The 12,742-nt window shown below is 34.4% G+C and overlaps 1 protein-coding gene across 1 annotated transcript in view; it reads left to right on the top strand.

Annotated features, from left to right (window-relative positions):
* VPS50 (VPS50 subunit of EARP/GARPII complex) overlaps nt 1-12,742 on the top strand; it is a 72,153-nt gene that overhangs the window by 21,354 nt on the left and 38,057 nt on the right. Inside the window, exons 9-13 of the mRNA XM_023920350.2 lie at nt 520-602; nt 2,191-2,233; nt 4,944-5,042; nt 8,003-8,143; nt 11,373-11,508. Of these exons, the coding sequence (XP_023776118.2) occupies nt 520-602; nt 2,191-2,233; nt 4,944-5,042; nt 8,003-8,143; nt 11,373-11,508 (502 nt within the window). The remainder of the gene's footprint in view (nt 1-519; nt 603-2,190; nt 2,234-4,943; nt 5,043-8,002; nt 8,144-11,372; nt 11,509-12,742) is intronic.

Raw genomic sequence — 12,742 nt, 5'->3', positions numbered from 1 at the left:
TTAGGATAATGCATCCATAGTGTGTTATTTGTTTCCTGAGGCCTTCGTGACTCTGTTGTCTTTAAGTTAATTTCTAATGAGCTGGGTATGTCAATTTTAAATAGTGTTTATTTGGGCATAATGTTGGGAATGTCTTCCTTGTCTCCTTTTGTGTTTTATGAACTGTGGGAACAGCCTGTCAGTGCCTGAACTAACCTCTTTCCATGTTCATGAATGGATTACTGGGAAGATGTTAGTTGTTCTGTAATAAAAGCTTTGTGATGTATTTTTTATGTATGGATAAGGAAACAATACAGAAAGTTGTTAGCATAAGGTAATGTATTACCCAGTGTGTTTTCAGATGTTGCTAACTCTAAACTACTTGCACATTAAATGCTGCAGTAGACCCTCACTCTTTACTGTATAGACAAAGTGGAGAGGCAAAGTATTTTATTTTTAATGTTTATACATAAGCATGCAAGCAAAAATGGGTATTGCACTGTTGCTTCAGATGAGCTGTCAATTGTATTTTATCCTAAGGAAGAGGATTATCCAGGAGCTATTCAGCTGTGCTTGGAATGCCAGAAAGCTGCCAGCACTTTCAAACACTACAGTTGTATAAGGTAGGGTGACATTATGCAGATGTCATTTTCTGTATGATTTTATTTGTAAATAGTATAAAATAGTGATCATTGATTCTCATTCTCTAAAGAAAGTTTAATTGAAAAGTAATTTTTAGCTTAGAAAATTAAAATTGTGGCAGTTACAAAAGTGTAAGTATCCTCTGTAGTATCCCACCTTCCTCTACAACAACTAACCATTCTTCACAGTCATAACAGCACATAATCAATGTTTAGACTATATGATTGTTGTGTAGCTGTTGTAATATGTTGGCAGGTTAAGTTTCAATGTAAAAGTGAATTACAGCTGTGCTCCAGCCTTTCACCTAGAGATACCTGAGCTGAGTTTTTAATGAGAAGTTTTTATTCTGGAATTTATTTGTCTATAGTAAGATGGCTTCTGCAGGATAACTTACCCTGATTCTTGTCAATGAAATTAGGAAGTGCAGAGTTTCATGCTGACATGAAGAAATTGCTTTCAGAATCTCAGAATCAAAACAAATCCTAATACCTGCAGTTCTTAACTTAGAAAGACTTAATGTTTTCATTGCTTTAAAAAAAAAAAAAAGAAATAGCAGGGAATGCTCATAAACTCCAGCAGGAGATGTAGTAACATTGCTGTGGAGGTCGTTCTGTTTGAAGGTTCATTGCATGTAGAGAAACAATAAAGAAATACTGGCTACTCTTTTTAGTGTTTAATGGTTTTTATTGGGCTTTTTGATGCCTTTTTTTCTACTTAAACTTTTCTTTGGTGGGTGTTGTACCAAATTTATCTAATGGAAACAAAAAAGAGGGTGATGGGTGTTACCATTTAAGCATAGGGAATTAAGCAGAGATGCTAGAATCTGTCTTGATAATTAATGTTGGCCCCTAACAAGAAGATTCATAGCTCAGAAGAAAGTTGTCTAAAATCAGATGTGGTGATTATTTAATGAAAACTGTTCTTTCTGTGCTAGAAGAGAATATTGTGCCTATTTCTTTGTTGCTTTGACCCTTCAAAACAAAACCATAGTGGTCTTTTTTTTTTTTTGATTGCTGCTCTTCTGAAAGTTTTAAAGCCGTGCAGTGCTACCTTTCTTTTTCCTAAGTAGTTTCTCTTATGGTAACTATTTTTGTTAATTTGTTATACCAACTTTGAATATTTTTCTGAGAAAGCTTAAATTCTCTTTTTCCAATAGCATTTCTTTAAGTGGTTCCTGAGCAACAAATTAAAAAATTACTGTAGTTTGCTAAGACTTGACAGCCCTGACCCTTCTGGGTATATTCTGCTGTAGACCACAGTGCCATACAAAAACATTTATAGCAAGTTTCTTGGGGGTTGGGAATGTCTTTGAATGCTTGGTTAAATCCTAGCAGGACAGAATCTTATTTAGACCCTCTTAACACTGTTGCATTACAAACCTAGAATAATGTGACTTTCCACACAGCAGTGATGTGATGGTGCCAGTCTGACACAGCAACAGCAGCTAAATGGTTTATGATGAACTACTATGTTGTGGCTCAGTAGCAGGGTTTTTAGAAATAAGAAATGGTCTGAAATGTTTATATTAGCAGTAATTGTATTCTAAACATTTTTTTCATTCATTAATAGTGAGTTAAATTCAAAACTGCAAGACACCCTGGAACAAATAGAGGTAAGAATTAATATACTGTTATTAAGTATATGTTAATATTTAATCTCTAGGTACGTCCTAGGATTTAGTCTCTAAGTGCTAGAGATTTCTGGTAAAATGTTGTTAGTAATTACAGAATGTGTACATTTCTTTCAAATACTCTCTTTGTATGCTGTAGCCATTGCTGTTCATATAGACTTCAGTGCTATAATCAACCTAAATGCTCTGTAATATGTTATTGTATTATGACCCAGTTCATTAGTTGTGCTCGCTGTAAGTGGTAGAGCAGTCGAATTAAAAAAGTCACATAATACTTGAAGTATTGAACTTCTAAAGAGTTGTGGAAATAAATTTATAGCAAGCCAGTAGGTTTGGATAAGCTATACAAGAGATCACAGTTTCACAGGAAAATGCAGAGGTCAGCAAACTGGAAACTGCTGGATAGGACTAGTGCTAAGCTGTAGGAAATAAGACTTGAATAGCTGTGAAGGATGAGACTACAGCTGGTTTTAGTTGGTAGACAATATCACAAAAGCAAAGGAAAATAAAATGTTAAGTGTCTTCCTGGAAATTGGTGGGGGAAAAGGGAATTCTTTGAACTCCACTGCTAAGTAATTTTGAGCTGGAACTTGTCAAGCTTTTTGTAAGAAGTGGAGCAATGTAGGTATGTGTAATGTGTATGTGATGCATGTAATGTTTAGCAGGAACCTGAATTAGCTGCTTGAGCAGCTGTCTATACCTGTTATTACATGCTCTTCAGAAAGTGAGACTAGTACATGTTTTATCATACTTTGTTATTTAATTCCCTGTAAAATTAAAACTTTGTCAATTTCCTTCGATTACGTCTTTGTACTTCAGCTTTTATGCAAAGCTCCTTTTTAGTTCCTTTGATAGTGCGTTATTCAGAGCATGTCTGGTTCAAAAGAGCTGATGGAATGACAGTTTTCTTCCCTCTCTAAAACAGGCTCTGTAAGAATGAGCACTCATTTTCTCCTTGTGAGCAAATACTGATGTTGCTTAAAAGGAGACACACATCTTCCTTCTAGTAACAGCTTTGAAGAGCAAATTCTGGTCTTAGCAAAATAGGATAAAATGTGCCATATTGGTTGGTGAAAGCAGTTCACAGCTACCTAAATAAGCACATTCAGGATTTTTATTTACTATTTTTGAATTTATAGAAACATCTTTCTTTCTGTCAAAGTATCTTATTTTCTACTGGACTTATGCCTCTGCATATGGAAGAAATATAAATCATCCTGGGGTCCATGGAGTACTGCTGAGAAATACACGGTCTAATTAATATAGAATAATATTCTGCTAGTTAGGATTTCAGTAATAAGTATTTTCCATAGTTTAGTGCCTCTACTTAAGTCCATTCCTCTTTCTTTTTTTTGTATTTTTTTAATTTAGATTTTAATATAGATTTTACTTTTATACTATGTTACAAATAAAATGCAAGGTAGTAATAGTGGAAAGAACTATTGAAAAATTCAATAAAAAAGATAAATGTTCTCTGTTTAAGAGCTCTATTCATGGGCAGTTTGATATCCCAGTTTTTCTCTTTGTACAGCTGTTCTGCAAGAAACAACAGAAGGAATTTTTTTAAAAAAATCAGTATATTTCTGAAATTCAAGTTGCTGACTAGTGTTTTAGAGAAGTTATGAATCTTTAGGCTAGTTGTTCTTTTACCATTTGGTTTAGGGAAGAAAGTACAATGAGCAACTCCCACCAAATCTCTGGGATTTACATCAAAAATATTTTGTGATTAATGATGTAATTCATTAAAATTTTCCAGTGGCTTAAGTACATAACAGACTAAACACTCATCTACTGTGGTTTCTATTTTTAAAAGCAAGACTGTATTGCAAGATCATTAAATAATAAGTGAAATGGTTTTAGTATCTAGCAAGGAAAGAAAATATTTGTTAACTGTGTATGTTATGTTATTGATCCATGCTGTTTTTATTTTTTTCATTGTTGATTGAAAAGAACTAGAGTTAGGTTGTGTATCTGACTATATTATGGTGTCTACATGAGAATTATATTATTAAGCTACCCAATCAAATTCTTGAAAGCTTTATTAGTCATTAAATACATGATCCTATTGAAGTTTTTTTTCCACTTAGGTTACGTGATAGGTGAACTTCATTTGTATCAGAGCTACTCAGTATGCTCAGACACAGCTCTGCTGGCAGAACCCATATTCGTGTTGTGTACTTTCTTTTTTGACTCTCTCAGTATTTACTGATTCTTGCGCTGATGTCGTATTCTATAAATGACTGTCTTGCCAATGAACTTTTAATTCAGATAGTGTTAGTTCCATTTAAGAGATGCGGTCAGAGGGTTAAGAAGTCTATAATTGAATTGAGCTGAAACCCCCAGATCTGGGTTTTTCTTAGAGGTAGAAGTAAACCAATTTAGAAATCCCTGCTCTCACGTATTGAGGTTCCTGGCCTTCTCTAGGTAAACATCACTCTGAATTTGACTTCAGTGTTATTGCTTGTTCTTGGGAGTGGTGGAATTCTTTGGCTGACACTGAAGCACTTACACTGCAAGAAGTAACACTTAAACACCTCAGAACAGTCCAGTCACATGCAGTCTCGGTTACTTTACAACCATAATTATCACACTAGTTAAATAAACATCTTTCTCACTTGCTGTTGTTGAGATTATGTATTACTTGGCCTGTTTTTATTTAGTGTTTAACACATTTTTTCTTTCATTTCTATAGGAACAATTGGATGTAGCACTTTCCAAAATATGCAAGAATTTTGATATCAATCATTATACAAAGGTTCAACAGGCTTACAGGCTGCTTGGAAAAACACAGGTTAGTACTTAACTTCTACAGAAGTCACAAAGAATAGTCACATCACAGCATGAAGCTTTGAGTATTGTGATGGAAATTTCTTTTCCTAATTGTTCTGGTTTAATCCCAGGTGGCAGCTAAGCCCCACACAGCTGCTTGCTTCCTCCTCCTTGGTGTGATGGCAAAGTCAGGGGGCAGGCAGGTGCTCAGTCATCCCCAGGACAGCAGGACTCCATCATGTGTAGCAGTGACTTGTGAAGACAAACTTCATCACTCCAAACATCCCCCATTCTGTCTTCCTGCCCCAGCTTTTATTACTAAGCATGACACCATATATTATGGAATATCCTTTTGGTCAGTTGGGGTCAGGTGTCCTGGCTGTGTCTCCTCCCCACTCCTTGTGCACCCCCAGCCCATTCTGGAGGATTGGGGTGAGAAGCACAAAAGTGATCCTGTGTAAGCCCTTCTCAGCAATGTCTAAAACATCTCTGAATTATCAACTGTTTCCAGCAGAACTTGAAAACACAGCCCCATGCTCTGTGCCAGCTACTGTAAAGAAAATTAACTCTATGCTATCCAAAACCAGCACACTAATGGATCTTGCCAAATATATATATATACACACACACACACAGGTTTTTATAATGCTCATGTAATTAACAGTACTTGCTAAAGGTAAGCTGTGTGTTACTGCAACCTGTAGATTTTTTGACATGTTATGACTGTAACTGTTGCATATTTCAGCTCTGTTTATACTGCTGTTCACACTATTCATTCTGTTTGGCCATATGAATACTATTTTTTATAGCTACGTCTGTTTTTGGTTGTGCACAACCTCTGCCTTGAGTATTTCCATTTTATATTGTACTGTTAAAATAATGGGAATGTAACATGTGAGGAGATGGATTGGTTTCCAGTGAAATACATCCCATGGCGTGTCAAACACATACTGTGGACATGTCCTGAAGGTTATATATGTGTGTGCCTAGAGCATTTTCTGTGTATATAAGGGTAGACCTAAGTTCTCACATGGGATGGAGTTCTCTTCTGTTTGGTGCACTGCCATGAGTCTTTATACTGGTTTGTTTCTCTGAGAAGTAATTAACCAGTTTCCTTCAGAAGGTATGAAGTATGGGAGCTAATACCAAGGTCTTGTGAAGTAAAGGGGATGAGGAGACATGAAAGTCTTGGAGGTATGTTTTGTCAGTGATCAGTGCTCATAATACAGGCTGCACGTGGTGGTGGCAGTGTAACAGGGATTGATTTACTTAGGGAAGAGATTCCCCCAGAAAGCTTTAGTTGCTAAAGATGAAGTCAAAGCACCTGTCCCCTGATGAAGGCAGGACAAGAGCCCCAATAATTTTTTATTATGCTTGGGTTTTTTAACACTCTTTCCAGATTTCAGGAGCATATCTAATACAAGATTGCCTTTCTTGGGTTTTTCTTAAATTTTTGTTCATGTGTTTTGCTTCTTTATAATTAGAACCTTTCTAGCAAAGTTGGGTTCTTTCTTTCCTGGCTTGACTGTAATAACAGTGTAGCTCTGCAATAGGGGATAGAAATGGATTTATCTTCCCATACTTAGTTAATGTGCAGAACTATTGGAATGTCTAAAGATTGCAATCTTAAAATCAGGGAAGAAGATTAATTAGACTTTTTCATTTTTTTAGTGCACTGAATTGAATTTCTTATTTACTGAATAAAAATAGATACAATGCATTCACTGCATGTCAAGTGCATGACATGTTGAGAAACACAGATATTTGTTGGAGAGGAATGAAGTTTCTGACAAAATGAAAATGATATTTTTTTACTGCATGGTTTTGCTTGCTTTGTTCCATTATAGAGTAACTTGGTTTTGACATTTTTTTATTACTAGTAAAGTATGTATTTTAAACTTGCCCTGAAAATAATTCAATTGCATTGTTATTCAAATCTCTCCCATATTTACCTTTTCTCAGTAAACAAAATGTCAAGATCCTTCGGTATTTTCAATGCTTTGCGTTATTTAATTTGTCATTCTGTTTTCTTCGACTAATTCAAGTTAGGACTAGCTATAGAAGATGGTCTGTTTTCAATGGGATTTAAGTAGAATTGCTTCTTCATTTCTTATGGAGTGATTGAGTTCTCAGCTCTTGTCAGTAGCTAAAAATGTCAAATAGGACGTACGTAGTGAAACTGAACACTTTCAAATCTGCTGAGTATATGTATGTGAAAATGGTGAGAAAATTCAGTTTCTGAAATTGAATAATATTATATGCAATTTATTAACAACAGGGACACTTGGGAAACATTCTGACCTGAAACTCAGGCATGATTATGGCAAAATGAATATGATACATAGTCATTATATAACTGTTAGTACATGTAACTTTTTCCTGGAAAAGGTAGTCTTTTTTTTTTAAACAGATGTCTTTTTTTTTTTTCTACCAAAAAGAGGAGTGTTATAGGAAATTTATTTATATGATGTGCATGCCTTTCTCTAATGCTTAATTGTACTTTGAATTTTTCACTCTGGAAAGTGGATGAAGACTTTGTAATTGTGCTTATAATTTTAATGATTGCAAAGGAAATATTTTTTATTTATTTAGCAGTGTTTCCACTGAGAGAAAGAGTATGAATCTCAAGTAATTTATTTTTGACACATTATCAGTGATTGGGAGGGTAAATAAATGAGTGAGCAAATTCTGGAATTAGCTATAGATTATTAATATTTACTAGTGAGAGTGCAAAAAAACCCCTAAATTACAGAGGGAAGATAGCAGAGGAAACTGATTTTACTTGCAATACCTGAACTCTTTTATGTGACCATATTGTAATATTACCAAGATCTGTGTTAGGTATTTTTGAGAGACTGGAGGACATGCTTACAAGTGTTCAGTACTGAAAAACATGTATGTTAAAAGATGATGGCTAAGAGATGATGGCATATGACAAATTGAATTTTACTATTTGATTTTATGTTTCTTCATTTCTTTCAGACAGCAATGGACCAGTTACATATGCACTTCACCCAAGCCATTCACAACACCGTGTTTCAAGTAGTCCTTGGATATGTGGAGCTGTGTGCAGGAAACACAGACACCAAGTTTCAGAAATTACAGTACAAAGACCTCTGTACAGTATGTAATTCTTGCATATATGTATGGTTTTTAATCTGAATCTTTTCACTGTTGTAGGTGTACCTTTTGTCAGTACAGGGACCCTGTAGCTACTCTAGTTTCTTAATACAACTTATGACTATTTGAGATATTTGTTACTCATAACTTAATGTTGATTTTGATTGCACTAAATCTTAGCACCTTGGAGTTACTGTTCACTCCATCTGACAAATAAACACCAAGATTTAAAAATGTGTGTCTTCAGTATGATATGCTACTGGAAATAGTTATTGGAATAATTATTGTATTTGAACTTTATTCCAGTGCATTTAGGAAGTATTCACAATTTCTCTGATACTGCATTTCAATAAGAATTCTTGTAAAGATTCTAATTTAATTTGAGTCTTCCTATTATTCCTGGCTTTGCATCATTCATTTTCATTCTCATATTTAATTTTGCAATTTCGATGCCAGGATAAGGGACAGCTATAATATTGAGATGTGAAAGTCTGATGATAGGCAGATCATGGGCTGGGAATATACATATATTTTCCTGTGCTACAAATTTTAAGTGCAGTTTCTTGCATATTTTTAATGTTGTTAGAATGAATTACTGTACTTTGAATAGCATTTTTAGTTCTCTCTTAAGTTTTTTACTTTGGATTTTACCGTTATACCCTGAGAAATTTTCTAAAACTTCAGTGTTGGGGAAGAAGAACGTGAGTTTTTTTAGGTGGTTCTAACATTGAATTACAATCTGAAATTATGTTTCTATCTTGAATGTTCTTTAGGATGTTAGTTTCAGTCAAAGACTTAAGCCCTCATCATACTTCATCAACTTAAGGATCCACCCCATCAGTTGCAATTTATTAAATTAGAATACAGTCACATGGAGAAAAAAATTCATATTCTGATCCATTTTCTGGTTTTTGTCTTTTTTTTTTATTGCTGCTCTTCTGAAATTTTTAAAGCTGATTGTTTCAAAGGTGCAGTGGTGCCTTTCTTTTTCCTAAATAGCTTCTGTTACGGTAGCTATTTTTGTTAATTTTTTTATACCAACTTTAAAAATTTTTATGAGAAAGTTTTAATTCTCTTTTCACTTATCTCCTGGGATCATGTAGATGCCACTTGTAAACAACACATCTGCATTGTAAACCATTTCATTTTAAATAGGTGCCTCTTTGACTTAAAAAGCTTATATAATCTTAAGAGCCTTAATATAAATAAAAGTGAATGTGATAAGAAAAATAATTTATTTGGAATAATTGACTTTAGTATTCATGAGCATAATGAGTAGGTTTCTTGGTAGTTGGTATTTCCACTTAAATGAAATGAATTCTGGCTGCAGAAAGCCAGCAGACCCTGATCTTTGTTCTCAGGACTGCAGTCCTTTCATGTTTCTGCTATAAGCCTTCAGAGTGTGGTTTTATTTTTGTTTCTTTGTTTCTAATGAACTTTTCTTCCAAGATTTTATTTTTATTTAGATTTATACTTCTATAAGTCCTTAAGTTCATTTCTCATTTCTTGCAAATACTAATGATACTAAGCCTATTTATTTACACTTATTATTACTGAGCTGCTTCTGACCAGTTCTAAAGTACAGGTTGTGTGTTGCTATTTATCCTTGTACTTGAGCATGTGGAGGGATCTTCCAGGTACTTGGAAGTACCACATTTTGTAATACACAGAAAGAGGGTGACTTTAACTGCATGGTTACAAAATTATTGCCTCATCATTTCTATTAGTTTTACTAAAGCAAACCCTTAATGAGATGCTGCTTAAGTTAATGTGACCCTGCAATAGCTGGTCTTCTGTACAAAGAAGGTACTCAAATTTTGGGACTTCATTGTACTATGAATATTGCTGTAATTGCCTTGAAATTTACTTTTTAAACTTTTCATGACTATCTTGGAAACTATTAGATATTTAGGGATAAGCTGCAGATGGGAAATCAGTGTTGGCTGTTACCTGTTGTAATGCATTTGTGAAATCAGGGTGCTGAATAAGATGAACTATCATAGCAATTAAATTTCTTACTTCCTGTGGAAAAAACAGTAGGTTTTCATCTCATTCATTCAGTTGTTGGGGAATAAATTAAGACAGAAATATGAGCCTTGCTCTTAGTTTAGTTCAAGTGAGAACCCTCTTCAGGCTGCCTATGCTGTTAAGCCATGATACCCTTTACATGTAAAGGGTTGTGGAGTACTTTAATTAAGCAAGGGAAGTAATATAAAATTGAAGTATTCCTTTTGAGGCAGAAACTCTGCTATGTGTTTCTAAAAATCTGTCAAAATGAACTCATCTAGCTTATTTCCATTCTGTAGGGGTAGTGAGGGACTGCAGTGGCTTTTTTCTTTGTTTTGTTTGCATCTTTTTGGAAGTCAGATACTGGATATTATAGTAATGTGACTCTTTTAAAAAAGAATAACGTTTTCAGAAATTCTTAGGCATTTATGAAAGTTAGTATGTGTGCACTCAGAGTCACTGTTTCACTGAGTGCTTCTTTCCTTAGCAATATGCCATGCTTTTACATATTTTCTCTTTTTGAATATTGTTGGAGCAGGGCGAAGATTGGCTGTTTCAGTCTCAAGTTTTGATTTTCCTTGTTCTAGTATAAGCTTAAAGAAATTCAGTTGTTTCTTTAGTTTAAATGGAGTTATCTTGGTATTTAGTAAGCAATCCTTACTTCCTGTCCACCTGAAAGTCAGTATGTCTTCAAGTATAGTGATTTCCACAAGCAGACTTTAGATTTTAGATACCAAAAGCCCCAGAATACAGTAAGAGTGACATTTCCTGATAAGTTAGTAGAGAAAATTGCTGAATCAGCAAAATTGTTTGTTTTTTTTAAACTACTTCTTTAAAGATCATTCAACCCAGTGGGGTGTTTGCCAGGAAGGCTTCTCTGTAGCACTGAAGTACAAAAGTCTGTGTCGTTGAACTGACGCTCAGGGGTGGCTGCATCCCTCTGATAGTGAGATGGCCTTACTTTGGTATCTGTGTCACTGTAAAATAAATGTAACAGGTAGTTAATATGCAGGCCAACTGAGAAAATGAAAATAAGAGATGCTAACAAAAACACTTTGTACTTTTGAACAACATTTGATTAGTTGACCAAAAATCAGGAATCTGTCACTTCTTAAAATACATTTGAAAATGAAACTTATGCATGCCAGCTCAGCTGTATGAATTTGGTGCAGCAAAAAATGAACATGATTTTGAAGTTTCACAATGCTGTTTTGTTGTTCTGCAGCATATTACGTCAGACAGCTACATTCCATGCCTTGCTGATCTCTGCAAAGCCCTCTGGGAAGTCATGCTCAGTTACTACCGGACAATGCAGTGGCATGAGAACCATGACCAAGATGAGACAGAAGTTGTGTCTTCTGGTAAGAAACTTCTGATATTTGGAAATACCTTTTCTTGTGCTCAAGTTATTAATTTATGTGTTGGTATCTTCATGGTCTTGACTCAGTGCCTTCAGCATTTCTGCTGACAGTATGCAGTAAAGGACTAAAGCACTCACTGGATTTTTTTACCCTTCAGTATAAGGTTAATTTTTTAATGAATATTTCTATGCGCCAGCTTTCCACATATAAATTATTCTATTGTAAACAGTGCTTAGAGGAAATGTCCTTCCCATATTGTGTGAAATCTTAAAAAAAAATATATTTTTTTTTTTTCAGTAAAAAAAATTGATTTGGATTGGTGGAACTGTTTTTTGAGTTGAAGCCATTGCTTGAGATGAAAGTTTTTATAGCTATATCAGATGTAAAATTCAGAGTTGAAGTATTTGCTTTTGTGATGTGCTATGTGAAGAAAGATTCTAAGTTTTGATTCAATTGCCCATTCTCAATAATATTTACATTTACAGTTTAAATAAGATAGTTACATTTTCTTTTCTTGTGTCCATTTTGCTGTGTTTTTTCCAATGTAAAATCAAGCAGGTACAATAAATAACTTACTTAATGGAAAAATGATCATAGTAGACTCCTAATTCAGCCACATATGCTCTTATAAAACTAGTTCCCCTTAGTGTCATTATTTGTGATATCCTGAGGAAAGAAAATAATCTGCACTCTAAAGCCTTCTACAGGAACCATTAAGCCTAATAAAGTGATATATACAGTCAGATGCATAATTTTAAATGCACAGATGCATAATTTTAAATGCACTGTTTTTAAATGCATGCCAGAGTGTTTTGGTATGTTTACTACTAACCTTCTGTCACCCAGTTTTTAATTTTCTGGAGATATGGCTTAGCTATAATGTACAACTGAAATATAGTGATCTACTGAATCACTTTTTCAAATGCCTCAGTAATGATAAAGCACGCAGAAGGGAATTTTACAAATAGAGTTTAATTTCAGAGGGACTATAAATATCTACTGGTTGTTTTTTTTTCTAAAACTCATTGCTTATTCTACAGTAATTATTAAAACTGCACATGGAATTCTCATTTCATATTTATTGATTTCAAGACACAGTCAATGGCTCTGATACGTGATAAAATCAAAGAGTATAATTCCTGTAGAATGGGAATGTATGTCAGAGGGAACCAGTTCAGGAGATTATGATAAAGTTGTTCCTCAAATAAGCCCTGAAGACTGGAGCAGTAGATGT

This window comes from Cyanistes caeruleus, chromosome 1, assembly GCF_971803275.1.
Source record: "Cyanistes caeruleus chromosome 1, bCyaCae1.hap1.1, whole genome shotgun sequence".
NCBI classification, from domain to species: domain Eukaryota; kingdom Metazoa; phylum Chordata; class Aves; order Passeriformes; family Paridae; genus Cyanistes; species Cyanistes caeruleus.
This window is presented reverse-complemented; position numbering and strand designations above follow the sequence as displayed.